The sequence below is a fragment of the Alligator mississippiensis genome, chromosome 2 (genome assembly GCF_030867095.1).
Source record: "Alligator mississippiensis isolate rAllMis1 chromosome 2, rAllMis1, whole genome shotgun sequence".
In the NCBI taxonomy this organism is placed as follows: Eukaryota; Metazoa; Chordata; order Crocodylia; family Alligatoridae; genus Alligator; species Alligator mississippiensis.
In genome coordinates this window covers 56181451-56205104 of record NC_081825.1, presented here as the reverse complement: position 1 = coordinate 56205104, position 23654 = coordinate 56181451, and the positions used below count along the sequence as shown (strand labels likewise).

General features: G+C 43.1%; 1 protein-coding gene across 1 annotated transcript in view; it reads left to right on the top strand.

Annotated features, from left to right (window-relative positions):
- Nucleotides 1–23654, top strand: part of GABRA4 (gamma-aminobutyric acid type A receptor subunit alpha4) — a 97038-nt gene that overhangs the window by 5338 nt on the left and 68046 nt on the right. The window contains exons 3-6 of the mRNA XM_006276331.3: nt 17918–17985; nt 20665–20885; nt 20988–21070; nt 23482–23625. Of these exons, the coding sequence (XP_006276393.1) occupies nt 17918–17985; nt 20665–20885; nt 20988–21070; nt 23482–23625 (516 nt within the window). The remainder of the gene's footprint in view (nt 1–17917; nt 17986–20664; nt 20886–20987; nt 21071–23481; nt 23626–23654) is intronic.

Here is a 23654-nt window from a genome sequence, read left to right as displayed (position 1 = left end):
ATGCCATGTGTATCCTCCAGGTCTCAGGTGGCACTGTGTGCCGCCAGGGGGCTCTGCCTGCAGTGGACCATGAACATCCCAAGGGCCTGCTGCTGCCACCAGAGTTGGGGGCTATGCATTGTTGGGGGGCAGATGGGCATGTGCTGGCCCCCCTCAGACCCCACAACCCCTGCATGAGTCCCCCAGATACCCACCTCCATATCCCATCCCCCCACAAGCCTCACACCCAGCCACGGGGGCGCAGGTCCAAGGGGGTGGATGCTGTCACAGATGGCAACAGGTCACAGCCAGGAAGGAGCCCCCATTGCCAGACTGCTGCAGTGGGTAGAGGGTGCAGGGGCCATTCTAGGTTAGGGCTGCTTCAGCAGTCCAGCTGGCACAAGGGGCTAGTCTTCCGGCCAGTTGGTATCTGGGGCTTCAGAAGCTCCTCAGGACAAGTAGCCCTGAGCTGCCAGCACAGGTGCTGGCTCCAGCCTCTAGCTCCCCCTGGCTGAAGATCTGGGAGGAGATGGGCAGGGTCAGTTTGCCCCAAGTGGCACAATTTGCCCCACACCAAAATGTATGTTCAGACATGTGTGCTGAAGCACAAATCTATGGCACAAATTTGTGCTGCTGCTACTTGAGCTGCTGCAAATGCCTGTGCCTGCATTTGTGGATGTGCCCTAATGGCTCTTTCTGTAGTGTAAGGCACATGTACAACACTTGATGTTTATGTGCTCATATTTAGGACAGAAGAAGACATAGGCTGGTAAGGATTTGGTTTGCTGAGGTTGTGGCATGTGCTTCCAGTCCATGTGAGGCCAGATCCATATCTGCAGCCTCACATCCCCACCTGAACTGTGTACCCAAACAAAGACTGGGCATAACTAAGCTTTTATTTTGAGGCTTTGATGTAGGCCCCCAAATAAATATGCCTAAATCATATGCAACTCCTGCTTTAGGCACCTACATTCAGGATTGCAATCCTGGAAACTTCCCATTCATCAGTTGTCTAATTCATAGAAACTTATATTTTCATCAGGGCTGCGTGAGGCTTTGGTGGCTGATTCAATTCAGTGGTGAGTCAGTTCGATCCAGTGGCTGAATCTCCAAATCTGAATTTAATCAGGAGACCCTATAGGAACCCTCCAAATCAGTTCAGAAAGATTCAACGATGCAGACATAGCCACAGCTTTAAATGTTTTTTCTACATACCCAAGGTACCAGGTAGCTCGTGAATGCTGAGATGGTGAGGTGGATGGAGCGTCCCACAGGAACGCAGGGGGGTCTCCACCGTGGTCATTAGTGGACCTGGAAGTGGACCAGAAGCACTTCTGCTCTACTTCCAGGTTCTCCGGGAATCGCACAGGGCCCTCCCCCCCACCATGCCCCCCCCTCCCGGCTCAGCAAGTGGTGCCTCCTGGGTCTGGGGGTCACCTGGGTCCCCCCTGTGGCTGATCGCCAAGGTGGTGGGGGGAGGGCCAGCGCACTTGGTGGCAGACCCGGAAGTGGACCAGAAGTACTTCCAGTCCACTTCTGGGTTCAGTGTAGAGCACGCAGGGGGGCCCCCCACACTCCTGTGGGACGCTTCATCCACCCTTCCATTGCAGCGTTCACGAGCTGCACCTGTTACTTCAAGGTATGTAGAAAAAACATGTAAAGCTGTGTCTATGGCCGAATTGCTGATTCTCTGAATCGGCAGCGAATCTGAAGATTTGGATTTGGCCTGAATTGGGGACAGTGATTCAATTTGACTTAGATCACTGTCCCCGATTCGGGCTGAATCTGAATCAAATATAGCTCGTTTCGCACACCCCAGTTTTCAGTATTAAAGTTCTGGTTTTGGACATAAAAAGAACATCTAATTAGGTATGTCCTGTCTCAACTCCATCAGGTATTCTGCCTATGTCTCCTGAGAGGCTTAATCTGGTAGGTGTACATATGTGTACAAATCATGCTCTGCAGAAAACAGTGAGAGTTGATACTGCCCTCCTTCCCATCCCTGCCTTCATCCAGTAGCTCAGTGGTTAGAGCACGCACCCAGGAGTTGGGGATCTGGGTTCCAATTTTCACCAATTCTTGGTCGTGTCTGGATGAGCGTAGCCATGTGGTATTCGGTGCAGTAAACACATCTGTGGTGCCACATACCCCACATTCAGCTGTTCTCTGATCTGCAAGGGAGCGATGTATGTGTATTGGGGGGGGGTTGACCCCTGGATATCCAGGGGTAAAAAAAAAAAAAAATGGAGTGGAGCATGTGAGGGGCAATGCATGCCACTTAAAACCAGAGCCTGGCCAGCCAGAGCCATGCTTTGACTGCAAGCTAGGCCCTGAGCGGCAGGATTGCTGTTGTTGCAGCCCCAGGAGGTCCCCATGGCCTCAGGTAAGACTGCTAGGGCCAGCCCAGTACTGGCCCTAGTCTCCTCTACCCCACCCAGGGTAACCTGCCATGCACCAGAGGGCGTATGGCACAGGTGTTCCCTGGGGACAACTAGTGCTGGTACAAGGTGTGCTGCCGCTACTTGTCCCTGGTGAGCCAAACGTCTATTCTTGTGTGGATGCGGTGCTTGAGGCTATTCAAACCCACATCTGCTGCCAATATATATGTTGTGATTTGTGTGGAAGTACTATTAGCCTGGAAGTTAGAATACTCCCCTGGGAGTGGGGAGTCTCTGCTCTCTGGACTGTTAATTCATTTAATGTTAAGCAGTCATTGGATCGAAAAAATATCATGAAACGGGGACTTTAACTGTGTGCCCTAACCACTAAGTAATAGAGTCATGCTGCTTCTTGCTTATTCTCTTTCCAGCCTTATGAACCGCATTATTTGTGGGAGAGTAGTCAACCTTTATCAGAAGGGGTGGATGCAGTTTCTGCCTACCCTTGCAGTGAGGATACACTCCTGTGGGGTATGTTTGAAGGCCTGTAAGCCAGATGTCCAACTTCCTAGGCAATGCTGTAGACACTAGGCTCTTGTATAAAGTCATACTCCTCCAATTGCATTTTAAAAATAGTGTGCTGTATCAGGGGCTGGGACGCAGCTCCTGCTAGACCCCTGAAGGAGGGACCATGCCAGGGGGAAACTCACCCAGCAGGGCCTGGGCAAGCTGTGCCTTCTCGGCATGCCAGTGACAAGCCCCAAGAAAAAACTTACTTGGTGGAGTCTGGGCAAGCCATGCTGCCCGGCATGCCAGAAAGGATGCTGGGAAATGGGGAACTCACCTGGCAGATCCTGAGCAAGCCACACCTCCCTGGTGCACCAGGGAAGCTCTGGCTGGGGAGAACTCACCCAGCAGGGGCTGGATGGGCCACGCCACCTGGCATGGCAGGGAAGAATGCTGGGGGAGGGGAACCCACCCAGCAGGGTCCAGACAGGCTGTGCTTCCCTGGCGTGCCATGCCAAAATAAGCTCCAGGGAGGGGAGTGGAGCCGCGCACCGGGTCCAGGGAATATATGCCATGGAGGCTGGTGCTGATTGGCCTGGAGAAGCCCGGGAAGTTTAAAAGGAGGATGCTGAGGGGAAAAAAGGGATGTTGCAGCAGGATCGGGAAGAGGACTCTGCCGCAACAGAGACCGAGCCAGCCGAACCCTTGTGGGATGCCAAGATACTGTGACCATGAGTGAGCGACCTACCTGATACACAGAACAAAATAAGTAACACCGGACAGCGGGGGTACTTGTTGGTGGACCCACTCGTCGGAGGGACAGGAACACTGGAAAAGAGTGCCCAGTGAAAGATTGGTAAGCCCATCAGGAAAGGGCATGAACGGACACCACAGGTGGGATTAACTTCATGGGACCCTAGATAACCCACGTAAAGGAGAGATTTGCCTGGAGGGACTGAATAAAAGATCACCAGGTTCAGGCTAACTATAGGGATGTAAGCTGGATCCCTGAGCCTTGGCTGTGAGTGGTCCCTTGAAAAGTCATACAAACAAGGGAAAGGGAGTCCTTTTGTTTATTATTTTTTTCCTTTTGTTTATTATTCACTGCTCCCTGGCTAGGGAGAGATAGCAGGGGAAAGTTAGATCCTGGGAACACTAGAGTTATAGTTAATTAAGCCATAGGGTGTACACTTGAGAACTAGTGAGTCACCAGATTGTGAATCTCTGAGCCTGGCAGGTAGAGATCACATCACTCGGGATCCACCAGTCTTGGAGAGAAGAAAAATACCTTAACTTAGGCTGAAACACGCAAGAGAGACCCATCTAGACAGTGTGGTCACTGACCCTTCTTGAAGTCAGCAACTGAGCCAGAGCAGGGAGAAGCCGAGAGCCAGCGACTCAAACTCGTTGTTACAGAAGGTTGACCTGTCACCTGAGTGGAAAGGAGCAGGGTGTAGAGGTGGTGGAGCCCTTCAGAAGACTGACCCCCATCAGCATGACCATCACCCTAGATGCCATCCATACTCCCAAAGAATAGCTTAACATCAACACGTGGTAGGCAAGAGAGAGAAAAGACGAGGTAGAGGGCTCCCGGTGATTCCAACATGATGAGAGGGAAGTCAGTGGGCCTGCCTGCTCATGCATACCTTCAGTTCTTTGAAAGAAGCCTTTGGCTTCTAGGTGAACAGAGGCACCTTCCTTGTAGGCCTCACTCAAACACCTATGTTCTGTGGAAGACTCACCCCCGTGCTAAGAATTTCTTGTTGGCTGTCCTAGGCTGCTCCCCTCTCAGCATATAGGTCGTTTTGGATCTCTGCTGTGAGGTGTCTAAATTCCCCCTGCGCACCATGCAAGGAACATGAGTGTTTATTTCTAGGTTTTAGATTCTATTCTGGGAGCCATGTGACTACATTTTAGGCAGCACATTGCCTATCTTTAGGTGCCTATGTTACACTTTGGGATTTGGCTTTAGGTCTTAGGTTGTTTTCAGCAGTGGGGGTCTGCTAGAGGTGCACTGATTAATGAATGGCACAAACAAAGTAAAGTGGACTTCCTGGTTATTCTCTCCCATCCTGCAGGAGCAAAGGTACAGGATTTAAAACTGAATGACTATGAACAGGATTTAAAACTGACAAAAGGAAATACTTTTATGCTATGCATGATTAGGCTATGGAAGTTGTTTCCACGAGACAACATTAAGCCTGAGTACTCAGTCAGATCCAGAAAAATAAGACTTATGTGGGTAATGAGAACATTGCCACTTACAGTAGATACAATTAAAAATATGATAATGAGCATAATGGCTGCTTCAGGGAACAAGACAATGGCTGACTCATGGAAGTTAGGGAGAAGTTTCCATCAGTCAAGGCAAGTTATTCCACAATTGTTCATTACCGGGGTTTCATACCTTCTTAAGCAGCATGTGGTACTAGACAAAGCCAGAGACTGGACGCTGAATTTGAAGGACCACAGGTCTCACTGGATCGAAGTTTATGTGATTTTTGGAAATAAGCTTTATTAATTCTTAAGGTAAGCAAGACAAAGGAATGTTATGGTTTATATGCATTACAGCAGAGTATAGGCAAAGAGGATATTGCCAAGCCGATATTATCAGTGATGAAGTATAATCTTAACTGGCTGTAGCAAATTGACACCTACTGTTTAATACAGATGGGTACACCAATTGTGCTTACCCACTTACTGGAAACTTCATGTCTGGATTATTGACTGGAGGAACTAGAAAAACTCCATACCCAGATCCTGACCCCTGAAATTTCAAAACCAGGAGCTGTGACTTTAAAGGGAGTTATCTCCCTGAAATAAAACACATCACTGAAAAAAAATACTGAAACTGTACTCTTAACCTCCACTTTGAACGGAAATGTAAAATAAGCACGTGTTACCTAGATTGCAGGTAACCTTGTGGGTTGGCTACTGAAAAGAGGCAGAAGCAAGTCTACAGCTTGACCTTTTATTTGTTTGCACTTTAAAACAAAAAAACCAAACATATATTCCAAAGTCTGTCTGGCTCCCCAGGACAGCACAACATAGACTTTCACCTATACTGGATGGGGATGCTTGAGAGGTAGGAGGAGGGTGTCGCACAGATTGGCAGCAGGTCTTTTAAAATTTTTTGAGTTTTCCAAATTTCCTTCCAGTCTATATTTAATATTTATAGATGGTTGGTTTTAATATTTTAATAAATTATCTTTGACTGGTTTTATTTAAATGTCTTTGTTTCACTGACATTTTTGGAACCTGTCTGAACCAGATCTCTTGTGAACTTGGAAGGTGTTAATTGGTTGAGTTCTTATCTTTTTGGGAAAGTAAAAGCAGGGAGAGTGTTTTCTTTTCTTTTTCTTCCCCAGTGTAGAATGCTGTTTGCTACTGTCCTGTTTCTTTTTTAACTTACGTTTATGGTTATCTTTGACAAGACTGTTTCTGTTTCTACAAATTATCTAAGCATTTTAACAAAAATGTATCTGTTATAGCAAAACAACATTTAATACATTTGGTTACATCAATTACTACTAATTATTTTAAGTTTAAGCTATGATACTGTATGTTTGGATTATTTAATGAATCATCTTTCCTTATAAAGTCTCTTTTTAGGCCTCGTTGCTTAATTGTATCTTATTACTGGTTTATTTAGACATACGCATGGCTTCATTTACTTTGCTGACCAAGCTAGTTGTCACATCTGCAAAGGTTCATGCTACAATTACTCAGAAACAGGCTCTGGGGCCTTTTGCTTAGCCACACCTCTGCAGCTTGGTCTAGGCCCCTTGAAAATGGCCAAGGCTGGCAACACATGGATTGTATTTTCGACATTGTTAACATTTTTTCTTGCATCACTGATATTTCGCAGAGGAATAAGAGTCACACTTTAAGTTTAAAAAAAAAAAAAAGCAGTGTGGAATTTCATATGTATTTAAATCCACATATACACACCGGACCTATAATTTAATGTGTGATCTCTAAAGTGAGTATTCATTTGTAGAACCTCTTATTCAACACACCCAGCTCCTTGGCTGTATTGGAGTTTTATCTGTTTGCTTAAGTGATAAAATAAGTTTATTTCTTTTCTTTTGTGAATTGTGAAGAGACAACACAATTAAGAGAGAGTGAGATGGATTCCATTTCTTTCTGTTAAGAATTGTTTACTAGTTTCTAATTAGTTACAGCTGTACAAACCTAAGAAGGATAATGGCTATGCACGGATGTAACTGAGAGCATAATCAGAATGCTTTGGAGATGTGTGGGTGTCACTGAAGGCATCATGTGGTCTGCACAGTCTTTATCATCATTGCTAATACCTGAAAAGGAAACTAACTTAAATAGCAGAATTTAGGCTGAGTTTGAAGAATTGAGTAGGGGCAAACTAACTAACTATATTTTCCTTTGTTAACTGACCATATTTAACCTGGAAATAGGTGAATTCCATGATGGTATTTTGGAATATTGTTTTCATAGTCATACTGAGCTTTAGCTACAAACGTAAGATTTTTTTTCAGTCTTCTGCTGATTTATGACTTCTGAGGTTCAATATGATTTGCCTGCTTCTATTTTTAGTTCCTCTCTAGAGCCTATATCTGTGAAGCAGGGGGTGGATGGGTATCTTTGTGGAGCTGTATAGCTTTGCTGCAACCATTGCCCAGCGTGGTATGAGAAGGATCCACACTGGAAAAATGCATTTGTTCTTCAGAGTTCAGCATTTGTACACCCCTTCCATTGATCTTCCATTCCCTGTGAATCCAGAGAAAGCAATTTATTATTTTTTAATAGTTTAGAATCTCCTGATAATTTTTAAAGCTACTCATATGAGTAAGACATACTTGCCAGATTTATGAGGAAGAGCTTATGAGCGCGTCCAGATGAGCGTGCATGTGCCTCTTGCCTCCTCTCAAACCCCTTTGAGGCAGAGCAACAGGCACATGCGGAAACAAAAAAATGTTCCCTGCGCTGCAAACTTGCAGCACAGGGAGAAAATTAGACCCCTGGATATCACCTGCTCTGCCTGGTCCCTCTCCCCAAGGCCCCTGATCACTTTTCTGCCCTGCCTGGCCCCATCCCCCCAAGTCCCCCCCCCCCCCCCCCCCCCCCCGGTGCGCGATCCCTGCCCCCCCACTCAATAGTTTAAAAAAAACAACCCCCCCGACACCTACTGGCAGTCTGGCTGACTGGGGGCCTGCCCGCGCAGTGCTGGGCAGAGGGACAGCCCCAGTGGCCCCAGCCCAGGCCCTGCTGCCCCCCCGCTGTCCTGTGCTGCCTGGGGTGGCTCTACCAGGAGGCCCTGGAGCCCCCCCACACCTTCTTCTAAGGCAAGCAGAGGCTTTTTTCCCATTTTTTTCTCTGTTTTTTTCTTCAAAGTGACAGTGCCTGGAGTTATGGGGGTAGCTATGGGGGTTGGGGGGTGAGGCTGGGTAGGGCAGCCATTTGGGGGTCTGGGGGAACAGCCATCGGGGGGGCTGCAGCAGCTGGCGGGGGATGGGGCCAGGTGGGGAAGCAATCAGGGGGCTGGGATGGGGCACGTGGGCCTTGCAGGAGGGTGTGGTAGCCCTGCAGGGGCCATTTGGCCCCTGTTGGGGAGCCGAATCCCCAGTTGGGGGGGCTGTAGCCCTTCTGTGGGGACCAAACCCCCTGTTGGGGGCATGAGCCCCCTGCTGGGGAGCCAAACCCCTTGTGTGGAGGCCGTAACCCCTGTGTAGGGGCCATCGCCCATGTGGGAGGGCAGCAAAATATATATTCATAAATTTATGAAACATGTATTTAGAGTTCACTTTATTATTACGATAAAGAGACATGCTTTAACACTGTAGATATATCAATAAAACACTGTCCAGCTGATTGCTGTCTCTGTCTCACTCTCTCGCTTTCTCTTTATAGTGGTCGTTTGTTTTACTTATGGAGGAACGTGGATTTGGGGGTATTTTACAAAGTGACTGGGATTTTTTTTTTATCAGGGATTTTTCAGTTTTCCAATAGGGGACACCAGAATTCCTGCTAGGGAGGCCAGTGGCAGGACCCTGCCTGCCCAGAGCTGGCACCTTGGACCCAGCTGGCTGTGGCTGACCTCCTGGCCAAATGGGGCCAGGAGGACATGCGTTGACAATTCAAAGCAGGCCACTGCACCCAAAACATCTTCTGGGCGATAGCTGCCCAGATTGCCAGGCAGGGGGCGCATGTGGCAGTAGTGCCGTGCACAGGCTATCCCTGCAACCACAGTCCACTGCTGGCCCAGAGGGGCAGATGCCTCTACTGACTGTGCAGTCCCCATCCGGGTCTGGCAGATGCACATCAGGTCACAGCCAGGCAGCAGCCCCCACTGCCAGACTGCTGCAGCAGGTAGAGGGTGTAGGGAACTCTGAGGGCTGCTTTGGCAGTCCAGCTGGCACAAGGGGTAGTGTCCCCAGGTACCAGTTGGCTGGGTCCCAAAATCTCCTGAGAGCTAGTAGCCGTGAGCTACTTGCCAGGGTGGCTTTTATACTGCTGGGGCCAGGACAGGGCAGCTTTTTATACTGCTGGGGACAGCACAGGTGCTGGCCCTGGGCTCTAGGCTTCTCCTGCCTGCAGAGCTGGGAGGAGCCAGGCAGGGTTATTTTGCCCCAAGTGGCACAATTTGCTTCACAACAAAGTGCATGTCCAAGCATGTGCACTAAGGCAAAAAGCCCTGGCTCAAATTTGCACCGCTTCTATTTGATTTGCTGCAAGTGCATGTGCTTGCATGTGTGGACGCACCCTGTGAGTTTGAGCCTTGAATTTAGACTTGACATCCAATTAGCCAGAAAATAAGCACAAGGTGTATTGGAAAGAGTTAATTTTCTTATTTCTAGGGGATAGAAAAAAATAGTTACATGATTATGAGCTCATATGAAAAATGCATACATACCTGCAAGGTTACAATGCATAATATAATAGATTTTTAAAAAATACAAGCAATGTGAATGGATTAGATATAAGTACTGTGAAGTAAAGCTGATCTGCTTTTAGGCAATTGTCCAATCCTCAGCTGGAGAGAGTGGATGACTTATGGGATTGTTAACAGGATATGGGGCTGTTTACCTGTAACTGACTGATATGAATCTAGCCCTGGTTGGTAGTGACTGAAGTCATTGCCATCTGTCTTCTGCTCAATGACCTATGTAAAATTAGCTCATATTCTTAGTCCAGTTCCCAGTAGACAGGTGTCTACATCATGAAACTGGCATCAGCTGCCACCCATGTCGGCAGTGTCAGCAGATAGACTAACTACTAAACAAGAAAAAATCCTGAGCTGTCTTTTCGGTTCCTAGAGATATAGTTTGTTTTGGTCAGGGTTCATACAAATGATAGTGAGCATATCCATAGAGGCATTGGTATATGTGAATTGTCGTTGCCTCTGCTGTGTTGGTCTGTTGACAAATAGGAAACTATTTTCTAGGGGTACCAGTATTGTATCTTCCATAAACACTAAATATTCATTAAAAAAAATAGCATACTCAGTTGCTGTGGCTTTACAATTGAAAACCAACGTATTTCGATTCCTTTTTGCTATTCCTGCTGATAGGCCTTACTGCCTAAAAAGTTTTTAAGGAAATTAATTAGTTAACTTTCAGATTGTGAATTTGTAGTAAATGCTGAAGATATAAATTAAGCTGCAGTTGTCCAGGAAATGAAAGAAGGTGGTAAAGTGAAAATATTAGCTAATCAAAATAAGTGTGAGAAACAAGTAAGATAGGTCATTTCAAGGATTTGAAAACACAGAATTGATATGGAAGATCACATGATTTGACTAAGATATAAAATACAAAGTTTAAAATTTAGGAACTGATACTGAAATGTGGATAAAATAATTTTAAGTCATAGTTGCAGATTGTACAAGCCTCAACCTTTGCAGAGTTCTTCAAGCTCTTAGTAAGGAAATGCCATGCCTTAGCAGTTTTATCTAATAGGCCAAGCAGTGTAAGTAATGAAGATAAAATAGTACAATAAAGGGTGTTGTTTTTAAGATCTCAGTTTCAATTAAAAGTGAATCTTGGCACTGTGTTGAACTCCACTGTTATCACTGTCAGGTTCACCATGCCTGGTTAGGGTGATTATATTTGTTATTTTCTGATTTTTACTATACTCATAACTGTTATAGAAGGTTTTATGTGAACACGTAACAAAGATTTGCTCAAAGGTTTCGGGGTTGTTAATGTAAAAAAGAAATGTTTTGTAAGGCTAATTCCAAGTCTAAACTGAATAAGATAGTGATTTAAACCCTTTACAAAAAAAATTGAAAAAAGGAAAGGAAGAAAGAAAAAAACAGTAAAGAAATGGGTAGCCCTTTTTTTGGCTTTGTTCTGTTTTGGTTAACAGCTTTCTGCTACCAACCTTGTGCTATGTTCTGTATTGTTCAGCAGATTGGGGGGAGGGGAAGAGAGAGAGGAGGAGTGAGTGCACACCAACCTTCCACAATGTTTAACCATAACAATTGTTTTTTTAATCTTATCTCCAGGAATGGATCTAATGAAATTTCACACAAGTTACATATTCCTTTACCCAAGGGACTACCCTCATAATGAGTTAGCCGTACTCCATATTAAAATTGCACTTCGTATGTTGAAAGCTCTGTAAGGAAGCTGCAGTTCTTCTGAAAAATATTTTTTTGGAGTGAAATTTGCCAAGGTTTTCTGCGTCTTTTAAGCACCATTTTGTTGTGCTTAAAACAAGGTAGTGTTGTATGCTAAGGATAAACCATGTGTGAAACTGGTGGGAAGCTAGAAGATATAGCCCTAAGGGGGCAGTGGCTACAACTTACCTGCTATTTCAAGCTATGGCTATGGTAGAGCTGTACTACTCTCTTGTGGTCGGCCCATGATTTCAGTCTCCTCCAGTATTCATCTGGTTTCTCTATATAATAACCAATTATCCTGGCTTTTGTAGTAGTTGATTTTCAATCCTGTATGAGCTGCTTTAGAAGCATGTTATCATGTAGGCTGTGATTTAGGTATGAGAATGGCCACTGCAGTGTGTAGGACTCCTCTGCTATTTAACTAGCATAAAGTACTCACCAGTGTATTATAAATAGTTCTTCATTGTTTCTGGGGATCTGATAATGTACAGAAACTTTCCCACATTCCATTGAAGGCCATTCTTTACTGATTAAATCAAATGCCAATTGACTTTTGAACAACCCTCTGCTTAGGTAACAATACATGAATGTTCACCCTTCGAATCATAGCAGGTGAGATTTGAAATAGGACTTTACAATGACACTAGCCAATTGCCTATCAGGAATGATGCGGGGGCAGCATACGGGAATGGAGCCCCGTGCCCTCGTCCCCCGCATCCAGGCCCACTCACCCTTTACTTCCCGCTGCTTGGGGTCCAGGCACGCTCCCCTCCTCCCCACTGCAATGGTGGGGGGAGGGGAGGAGTGGGCCCAGGCCTGATGAGGGGGAGGACCAGGCCTGAGTATGGGGAGAAGCTAGCCCGCCATGGTGGGGGAAGCAGCAGGCCCGGGCCGACCCAGCAGCAGCAAGGAGTAGGAGGAGGTGAGGCCAACTCTGATGGCCTGGCCCCTCCCCCACTCCATCGCCTCCTGTTTCATCCGCTCCATTGTTCCCGCTTCCAGCCCCCGCTTCCAGGCCTTGCCCTGCCCCCCTATCCCCTGCGTCCCCACCATCATGCTGGTGCTCCACCGTGCTGCCAGCTCCTGTTCGAATGCTTGTTCCCACTCTGATTGGCTGTTTGTCAGCCAATCAGAGCATGAGTAAAGCATTAAAGACAGACAGACAGATAGATTAAGACTTTTATAATATTAGAATAGTTAATAGTTTCAGGCTAAGTTATGCACTGTGTTCATATTGGAGGAGTGTTTAAGCCACAAAATAAGAGGGAATAGGTTGACCAGATATCTTCTAGAAAACATTTTGTGGAGAATATAGATTTTTTTTTTTTTCAATATTCTGGAGATTAAAACTGTGTCTATACAGTAACATATGTCAAACAGCAGCGGCTGCAAGCATGTTGTGTTGCTCTAGACTGCATGCCTTGTAAACTGGTGGCAATGTAGCTGCCATTTTTGGTGGGCTAATTATTGCTGCTGAGTGACAGTGAGAGTAGGCCTATCTTCATGTTAATTATCCCACCCACTGTGCTATATGGATGTGGCTAAATTGCTTTTGGTTTAGGAGACAGCCTACCTGAAGCATTATTCTGTGCTGAGGGATGCTACTGCCAGGCAAGGTAAATTTGCTATTTGGGCCATAGATGTACGGCCACTGTGACTTGGATGCCAAGTTCAGTTTAGGATATAAAAGGTGTTGCTAGGAGGTTTTATAAAAACAGGGTAGGTGATTCTGATCTAAGTTTTACTTCTACAATTTAATTTAAGGAACTCTAGTTGACTTGAGAAGTGCTAGTTGGCTTTGAAAAGGCTGCTGCCTTGTGTTACAGTAATTTTCTGCATGTTGTATAAATCTTTAAAGTCAGAAAGTCTCTACTAATGGCTCTAAATCAGGGATTGGCAACCTTTAAGAATGGCATGCTGCCAGTCCCCTCCATAGTGCCCTGCCCTCCTTGCTTTGTGCTGAGGGCTGCTCTCTTGCTCTTGTGCCTCCTTTCTGCAACCTCTGCTTATCATTGCCACTGAGTGCCACTGATTTCTATTGACCAAGGCAGTGGGGACCACCAAATTTAGCAGCAAGGGTAAGCAGAGGCTGTAGTAGCTGGGTGAGAGAGCAGCTTTTAACACGAAACAGTATGGGATGGGGTTCCTTCTGCTGAACGCAGTGGAGGGCATTGGCAGCTTGTGGCAGAGAACTGCATGGTGCAGGGTGAAGAATATGCCCCACTCCTGTACGTCACAGATTTCCTCACCTCCACCCACCATGTGCTGTCACAAGCTGGATCCATTCCATGGGCCATAGATTGCTTCTCCCCAAGTGCATCTACACATGTGCTTTACTGCAGAATTGACTAATTAGTTCTGCAGTAAAGCATCGCAGTCTACATGTGTGCCTGCATTAGGGCTCAGTAAACTAATTACTATCAGGGACTGTCAGGGACAATACTATCTTACAGCAGGGTTATTTACTACTATCAAACACTCACGTAAACCATAACCATGAGCAGAAATTGCACCCAGGCAGCAAGGGGCCAGTCACCTGCCTGCCACCTAACTACATGGCTCTGCATGTTTGGTACTCTTGTGTCTCTGCCAGCCCTTCTGATGCTGCCACCCAGAGTCCGGAGCTTTCCCCCCCACAAGCCTGCTCTTGGGCAGCTCAAAGTGCTGCTGTTCTGGGTGCACATGTAGACACTGTGTCCGGGAGCGGTTACTCCGTCTGGCTCAAAGTGCTTTGGAGTTTACACCTGCAATCAATGCAAAGTGATAGATGCATCTCCCTGTTTTATATTAATTTGGGCCACTGGGGGAGCCATGGTGAGAAAGAAGGGATGCAGAAGCCAGAAGACCCAGTCAGAGAGTAGCAACTGGTCTCTGCTTAACAGTGGAAACTTTGGGCCAGGGCACTGAAAAAGGGACACCTCTAGAAAGAGATATATATAACTATGTGGCATAGCATAGTCCGTAAATCTAAGATGCATTTCAGAACCACAAAACAGCTCAGTGTTGGTGCCCATTGGTTAGAGAAACTCTGAAGGGTGTTTCAGATCAGGATGTTATGGGCTGGTAGAGCTATAGGCTAAATGTTAAACATTGCTTTCTTGTGCTATTATGCCTAGTTTTGGAGCCGTTTCTATTTAATACTTCAGTTTTATTCCCATAAGCATGACATTCTCCTAAAAAAACCCTGCCCCCTTTAAAATGAAATAATTCTGTGTACATTGATATTTATAATTTATGCCCTAAAATATGGTGATTTACAATTTATTTAGTATTCTGCTAACTTTGTATGATACTATGCTCTTAATATTAACTGTTGATTAATTCCTTAATTTCAGTCTTCCTTGTGAGTGTGTATGATTGTCAGGGAACTCCGTTTCCTTTTTCATTCTTTCTTAAAGGTCCTTTTAATAAGGTATGAATGTCTTGTGACAGCATTAGACTTTGGCTGCTGAAAAGTCACACGCTCTTTCACTAGGGCTTCAGAATTCATTTGTCTTTGCAGTCCTCTTAGCTTCTACCCACCCATGGTATGCAAGCTTATACACCATTGTAGCAATGTGTCCTTGGTAAACCCCAACAAAATGAATTCACAGGCATGCTCCTATGCATGTGAGCGCCAAACTAGGAAGTTCATCGGCAAAACTGCTCTAAGTTCATCACCAGCAGGTAATTTCAGGCCTGCTGAAGGCTGACGGATCAAAAGTAGGCAGAGAAGGACCAGCAGAGAGTAGACTCTCTGATGTGTTTACAAGTTTGATGTATGCCTCTGACTTGGATAGATGGGACATGCTTAAGCCTCATGGTGTCAGGGCTTGCTGTCAAAATGGTGTAGTCAAGCCCTGAGGATCTGACTGGGTACTTGGCCCCAGGTTCCATGAGGTGGCAGGGCATTGTGTTGTCATTAGGGCATGAGGTTACCTAATTTGATCCTCAAAACATTTTCCTAGCCTTAATTTTCACCCTCTTTTTACTTACTAATCTGTGCAAATTTATTGCCAATGAGGTTGTAACCATTTCAACAACACAAAATAGTAAGTCAGTGTCTGTGCAAAATAGCTGTTTGAGTGGAAATTATTTTGTCTTTCCTTTGGCAATTTTGATATGCAATTATACATTTATAGTGATCAGTGGAATAAAACAGGAGAGATTCACTGCAAGTGAGAGATGAAATACAAAGTTGACTTTGCATATTTGGAGGACCGTTAAAACTTAATTTTGAAGAACTAATAAAAGAAGTAATTGATTTAAGTTGCTATATGATGTAATACAATACAGCTACTCCTCACTTAATGTTGTAGTTACATTCTTGAAAAATGCGACTCTAAGTGAAATGATAAGTATGTTTTCTAATAGATAAGTGAAATAATAACAAAACAATGTTAACCGAAACAATGTTAAGTGAGGAGTACCTGTATCTAATGTTCTAGTGTCACTGAATAATACAAGAAATATGTATGCTTTAATCTCTTATTGCCACTAAATGGGAAATGATTTTCCTGTCCCATGAAACTGTTCAAGGTTTAAAATTACTGTTCTGCACTGGGGTGAAGCCAAGATCTTTTGAAACTTCTCTTGAAATCCGAGTCTTCTTTGTCTGGATGAGTTCCTTGGCTATTGAGGCTATTCTGGAAGGGTCTTTCTCTCACCTTTCTCTCGGTTTTATCAGAAATTCTATTCCAGACCTGAGATCTAATAAAGGATATCACATCTACCCAAAGAACCTTGCCTATGTCCTTAGACCAACACAGCTACAACCAAAAACCCAGATTCCAGACCTGAGCAAGTTTCTTGATGAAGCAACTTATTGAAACTGAGGTCTTGTGGAAATGTTTGATTTTGATTAATCAACAAAAATCCCATCAATTGAAAAATTCCCAACCAACTTAACTGATCTTTAAAACATAATTTGCAAATTGTTCAGTAAAGTACTTTTATAAGCTTTTATTTTGCTTTTGCTTAGCAGTTTGAAATGTATTCTTGACTAAAAAGGAATTTGTTTGCCAGTGCCCATTTTATTTCTTTCCTTTCATTTTTATGCATTTTGATCTGAAGTGGCATCTGTATACACAATAGTCTTTTGAGAGGCAGTTATTTGCCTTTGAAACAGTTTTCAAGTATTTGCTGCTTCCTACTGGAATGTAAGAGGTATGAAAAAGCCCTTATTAATGTAAACTTACTAATTTATTTTTTGAAACTTAAGTCTCAGGAGTCTGGAGACTATTGAAACTTGGACCTGAAAATGACCTGTCCAAAGCCACTACTATGTAATGACTGTTTGATGGCATATGTGACATGAGTTGGTGGTCTGAGCTAAATTCCTAGTGGGCCTCGTGGTCGCATTAAAAAATAAATAGAATACCATGTTAGTTAGTGCTAGTTTTCAGTCTTTACGTCTTTCACAGTAGTTCTCAACCAGGGCATCATGAGATCCTTGTAAGGGTGCCATGGGGTGTCATGCAATATGAATAATGTTAGGTATGTGAGCACCTATACAAGATTCCCCAAGACAAGTTCAAGGATTTCAGTTAGAAATCCATAGTATCAAAAACTTTCTGACTTGGTATGGGCTTTCTAAGTTATATGTCACAGGAATATTGTTCTACTTTTTTATCATCAAAATGTTAGTGAAACTAAGAGCTGATGTGTTCTAATGGGTGCCTTGAGTCTAACAAGGTAGAGAGCTACTGCTCTATCACAGTCATGACACTCCCATTAATGATGATGGAAGTGTTTCCCTTTAGTTTAATGGCAGTTATATTATACCCCAAATATGAGCTGTAGTGTAAATTACATTCTTGCTTTTATAAGGAAGTATATTTTAACAGCATGGCAAAGTACAGTGGTGTGTTGAGATTAACACTATACTATATATGGAGTAATACAGAATATGAAACCTTTCAGGATTGTCACAAGAACGTTGTTTGAACTTGCAAGGATATATCAATAGTAAAACTGGAATGTAGGCCGAGGTCCCCAAAAGTATTTAGGTATATGATAACTTTTGATCTGCACCCTAATTTTTGATTGTGCAATCTCATGTTACTGAATGTACTATATCAGTGGGACTGAACATGCTATTAATAGCTTGGTAGAAGGGTTTTGCTGATATAGGCCATTAGTTGTTTAAAATAGTAATTTTCTCTGTGTGTTCTTTTTTTCTTCATTTTTGTGCCTGTTTTCTTATCCAGTAATTTTTTGAGTGGAGTTGCACTGGAAATATATATATTTTGATTTACTTATGCAAGTGAAGATAATTCAATGAAAATGAATACTTTCAATGTCTGAAATTAAATTAGGCTTAGAATTGTGAATATGCTGTCTATACATTTTCCTCTGATTAGTCCACAAAGCCTTCAAAATGACACCTGCATAAAATGTTGTATATGTGCCAGTATCATTTTTGAGATGTTAGCCTGCAAAATTCAATGTTTCTTGCTCACTTCCTTTTATACATTAGGTCCTGTTACTGAAGTTCAAACAGATATATACGTCACCAGTTTTGGACCTGTTTCTGATGTAGAAATGGTACGTATTTCTGGAATTAAAATGCCATTTTGTGGTGCTGAGAAACCATTAATTGCAGTTAGGAATGAATGCTTAATTCATATCTCTTTGTACTGTACTGTCAATCATGCAAAATAGGAAAGATTAGCAGCAGTTTAATTTCTAAGTTATAATTAGATACAACAGGCCTGATCCTGATGACATAGTAGGGTTAGCCTGGGGTAAAGAATTGATTTAACTGAATTTACTACACATTTTACACTGGTGTCAGAGCAGAATCAGGCCAATGGGGTTGTGTGAAAGCAATATGTGGAAAGAAGGTAATTTCTCTGATGAGGTCACAGAAATTGGCTTTTTCCATCTGGAGCATGTGTGGTTCTTCTTTGACTCACCGATTTATTATTTGATATTCATTACTGGTGTTGGAGTTTTACCAGCAAAAATACTTTCAGAAAGTGAACGACATGCATGAGTATTAACAGAAGACAAATGTTAGATTGACAACCACAGTACTTGTGCCAGAAAGGCTACCAGTTCTTTCAAGGCCTGATCCAACATATCTCCTATTGACTTTTATGGTTCAAGTTCATGCCCTTCATTCAGAAAAAGAAGAAATGTCAAATGATTTATCTGGCTAAGCACAACTAATCAATGTAGTTCAACAAAATATTCTGCAAAGGTCAGGTCTTGGGCGACTGGTGCCTCCCAAGACTGTGGGGGTACCACATTGCCGACTGGGGAGGCGGGTCCCCTACTGGCTGATTGCCGGCCGGGGTGGGGGGGGAGATCCCCCAACAGCCGATCACCAAGTGTGAAATCACCAGCAGCAAAACCGGAAGTGCACTTCTTCCGGCAGTTCTGATTTCATGGCTGGTGTTTCAAAAGTTACAACTCTGCAATAAGCTACTATTCAACATAGGCTGCTGGCAGACATGAACCCACTCCCCCCACAAAACCCAGTGCTTTACCAGACGAGGAAGTTCATTCGTTCAACCTGGCTCCCCAGTGCCTTTATAGATCAGGTGCTTCAGTGGGACTTTTTGGCACTTCTTTCTAAAGCTGATTCAATCAACTAATAGCTGATTCAATCAGCTGTTAGATAAAAGCACCAAAAAACCCCATTGAAGTGCCTGATCTATACAGGTGTTAGGTGAGCCAGGTCAAAACAATGCGATGCTTCTTCTGGGCATGCGCTGTGCTCCATGTGGGGGTGCACCAAGCTTAAAGTAAAACATTGTTTTTTGGGTTTTTTTACGGCTATAAGCAGCCAACATGACTATGGATAACATAATATGGTCCCAAGAAATTTGAATAATAAATACATTTGAGCTCTGAAATGAGGGGTGTGTGTGTGAAATAAATAAATAGATAGATAGATTCTCATATCTCTGGAGTTGAGTAGAATATTTGAAATGGTGCCACATGGGAATTTTTGGTTAATCTGGAGAAGGTGGGATATGTACAAGAACTGTAAGGTAAGGAACTGGCAGCAGATGGGGCTGAAAGATAAATTAATGGGATGGAGGAGAGATTACTAGTGGAGTTTCTCATGTCTTCTTGATCTAGAGAGACTTTTTATTTATTTATTTATTTATTTATTTATGTATTTATTATTAATGAGCTGTGTGCAAAAGATAGTAGTGTGCAGAATGTTGTGTGGTATCATCAATACAGGAGAGAATAGGAATAACATACTGAAAAAATGGGATGACCTTGAAGACTGGAGTGATAGACACAGTTAATCTATGATAGCTGTGTATAGACCAATAGCTACCAATGTGATATGGTTATGAAAAAGGCAAATGTGACTTCCCATGCATTCGGTTCACTTTTGAAGAACACTGAACAGAAAGAAATCAGAATAGAAGAATAGTACCATGCTTTAACATACAAGAGGGGGGTTACTAGAGGTAACTAGAGGGTATTGTTTTGCATTGGTCTACTTGCAAGTTCGCTTGTAAAGTGCTTTGATATTGCAAGACATAAACTAATTTGTAAACATCGATTTTTTTTCACATGTTCATTCATGTGTGTACTTTCTCATGACATTCATGGCCTCAAATCTTGCAAACACTTGAATACATACTTAATTTTAAGTATCTGCATAGTTCTGCTGAGGTCTTTTGGAAGTCAATAGGACTATACTTATATTTAAATACAGGTATAAGTGTGTTAAGGGCAAATCTATATTATACACATTTTATAGACATCACAAAAGAATAATTGATTCTTTTTCAGTTAACCACCTGTTTTTGTCAACTGAAATTAGATGTATGATTCTTTTCTTGATTTTGGTGAACTATAACAAATATTTTATCCTTATTATTTAATGTGTCCATCATTTAAAAAAAATCCCTTTATATCTGTCTTTTAAAAAATACTTTGACATTTGTTATCACATTCATAATTTTGTTTCCAGTTATATGCCAGAGTACAAAACTTAATTGCCTGCTTCCTGCAATTTTATTAGATTATAGTAATTATTCCTGAACGATGAAGCACGTCTAGCAATTTATTTATATGACTAATGTGGCAAATTAAGCTATTAAGAAGTACACAATTCACTTTAATCGGTAGAAATATATTTGTGTAGTTAACTAAACAACACTTACTTCACTTGTGACTTATTTGCCCCTAAAAGTTTTTTTTTTCTCCTGGAACCATAAATGCAACCTCTCTTTTTTTGATGATTCAATATAGGAATACACAATGGATGTTTTCTTCCGTCAGACGTGGGTGGACAAAAGATTGAAATATGATGGTCCCATTGAAATTTTAAGACTTAATAACTTGATGGTTTCAAAAGTGTGGACACCTGACACTTTCTTCAGGAATGGGAAAAAATCTGTCTCTCATAATATGACAGCCCCAAATAAACTCTTTAGAATAATGAGAAATGGCACCATCTTATACACAATGAGGTATTCAATTTATGTATTTAGCTTCTTATAATTATTCTATATAAAAGTGATCCTGCCTAGACAAAATACCAAGCAAAGCATATTCAATTTGTTCTATTACAGACTTACTATCAGCGCTGAGTGTCCCATGAGATTAGTGGATTTTCCAATGGATGGTCATGCTTGTCCTCTCAAATTTGGAAGCTGTAAGTTGCAATTATGATTTTTTTGTACTTATAGTTTTAAATAATAGGAGTGAATTTTGAAAATGTCTTTTGAGTCTTTAAGATTACTGAATAATAGCCTTGATCAAGAATTTTGATTGAAAAAAAATTCCCATTGACTTCAGAGTGTGTTTTGTTTATATAAGGACTGCAAAATAAAGTCCAGAGGGTTTATCAAGGCAAAACATTGACAGGTTGGCACAGGTTGAGATATTAAGTTAAATCTTGTTTTTCTGACTAGATAAGGCCTCTTTCAAACATGCTGCAGACAGGTCTCAAGAGCAGCCATAAACATGTAACCTCAGTGTTGATTCTGGAGAGAAAAGATAATTTTTAGTAATTAAGCACTAGATATTTGCAGTATTTTTTGTTTTTTTTTTTTTTTTAGTGGGAGCATTATGTCAGATTCTGTATTATATTTCATTTGCACTGGGCCCAGTACATTGGAAAAGACCCCTGGTTCTTTTGTTTGGCTTTAGAGGAGTCAAGTATTATTTAGGGATTACTGACGAGCTTTGTGAACCACTTATTGCTCCTGTCCACTTCTCCCTGTGCAGCATTTGGATGTTGTCATTGGTGGTGGTTGCAGCAACTTGCTCCCTAGCACCCAGCTCCAGTGAAACTTCTGTTATTGGCATACATTGGACTTAAAGCAGTGAGGAATTCAGTGTAATGGAGCTGGGCTCTGCTGTGCCCCTGTCCTTCATAAGCCCTGTCAGATCTCATCTTCCCACTTAAAGCAAAGGTTAGAGAGCAGCTAGTGATGTCTCCTATAGGCTTGTGCGAGGCGGCTAGTATTTGGTTCAGATTCAGATACGGCCAATTCAGGGGACAATGATTCGATTTGGTGATTCAAATCACTGTCCTGAATCGATTCCGCCGAATCTGATTTAGAGATTCGGCTGCTGCCAAATCAGCTGAATCTCCGAATCACACAGCCCCCGCCCGCTCTCCCAGCCCTGCTTGGCTCCAGCTCCTGGCTCTTTGAAAAAAAAAAAAAGCCTGCACTCACCAGCTGCCAGGCAGGGTGGGGGTGATCCCTGCTGCCCGCCACTGCCCCACACCACATGCCTGCTGCTATGAGCCCCCCAACCTCTGCCCACTGTCCCAGCCCCCACCACGGCTGCCGTGCCCGCCCCAGCTCCTGGCCCTTTAAAAAACAAACAAGCAAACAAAAAAAAACAACCAAAAAACCCCTGACTCATCAGCTGCTGCCCAGTGAAGGGTGATTCCCTGCTGCTCCCCACTGCCGCACGCTGCATGGAGGGCTCTTCCACAAGCCCCCAGAAGCCCCAAGGCCGCTGCACCAGCTGATGAGTTTGGGGTCTTTTTCTTTTTTTTTTTTTAAAGGGTCAGGAGTTGGGGCAGGCAGGTCAACCAGGGGATGGGACTGGGATAGTGGCCAGGGATCAGGGGCCTCGTGACAGAGGCCCCTATGTGGCGTGTGGCAGTGGGGATCGCCCCCTTGCCTGGAAGCACCCGGTGAGTAGGGGCTTTTTTTTAAGCTCCATGCTACAGCCAGCAGGGCCTACCCAAATTGCTGAAGCTCTCTGAATCTTTTCCGAATCGATTCGGACCTTTTAATTGGTTTCCTGATTTGATTTGGATTCGGAGATTTGGCCATTGAATCGGGCCAAATCTTCTCCAGATCGAATCAGCAGCTGAAGCTTTGCACTGCCCTAGTCTCCTACATCAATTTCACAGTAGCAGACATTCCCTCTATCTAGGGAGAATTCTTCAGAGAAGTCCCAGGCCAATTGAACTGATGCATCAGACATTGCCTTTGGCAGACAGTACGAGCTGCTCCATGAAATGTTAAATAGGACATATTGATGTCAATTAAAAAACTGGGGCTGAATTTGGTTTTAGAAAGAGTTTCAGCTTTGTAGGAATTTCAAGGTAAATGTTGACAGTTGATTTCATATTGATTGTTTGAGTAGTTCTCAGTATAAATGTTATTTCCCTCAAATAAATATCCCTCTATCCTTCAAAAAACTCTGTAGCTGATAAATGATATTGATTCAATAGCAGTATATTTAAATACAAGATAAAACTTATCAATATCTTTCCAAAAAGTTAAAAAAATGAAAATAAAGTTGAAGCTCCATATTTAGGTTCTGACCCTAAAAAGATCCTACATGTAGAATTCCCACTGAACTGAATTCTGTGGTGATCCCCTGCACTTGAGGGTTACAAACATAAATGTTTTTTATTCCTGCTGAAGGGTTTTCCTGTGATGATATAGATACATTAGCACAAGCATTAAGAATCTTAACTAAAGATCTAAGCCAGTAACTGCCTTGTTATTGATTTCATTTGGCTTTGGATCAAGATTTCAAAATAGCGAGATAAGACATGACCTATTGATGTATATTAATGATATGTTGTTTCAGATGCATATCCAATGACTGAAATGATTTACACTTGGACAAAAGGACCTGAGAAGTCAGTGGAAGTCCCTAAAGAGTCTTCCAGTTTAGTTCAGTATGACCTCCTTGGACATACTGTATCCAGTGAAACTGTTAAATCTATTACAGGTAAGAATCTTGTAAATGAAAATAAGCTT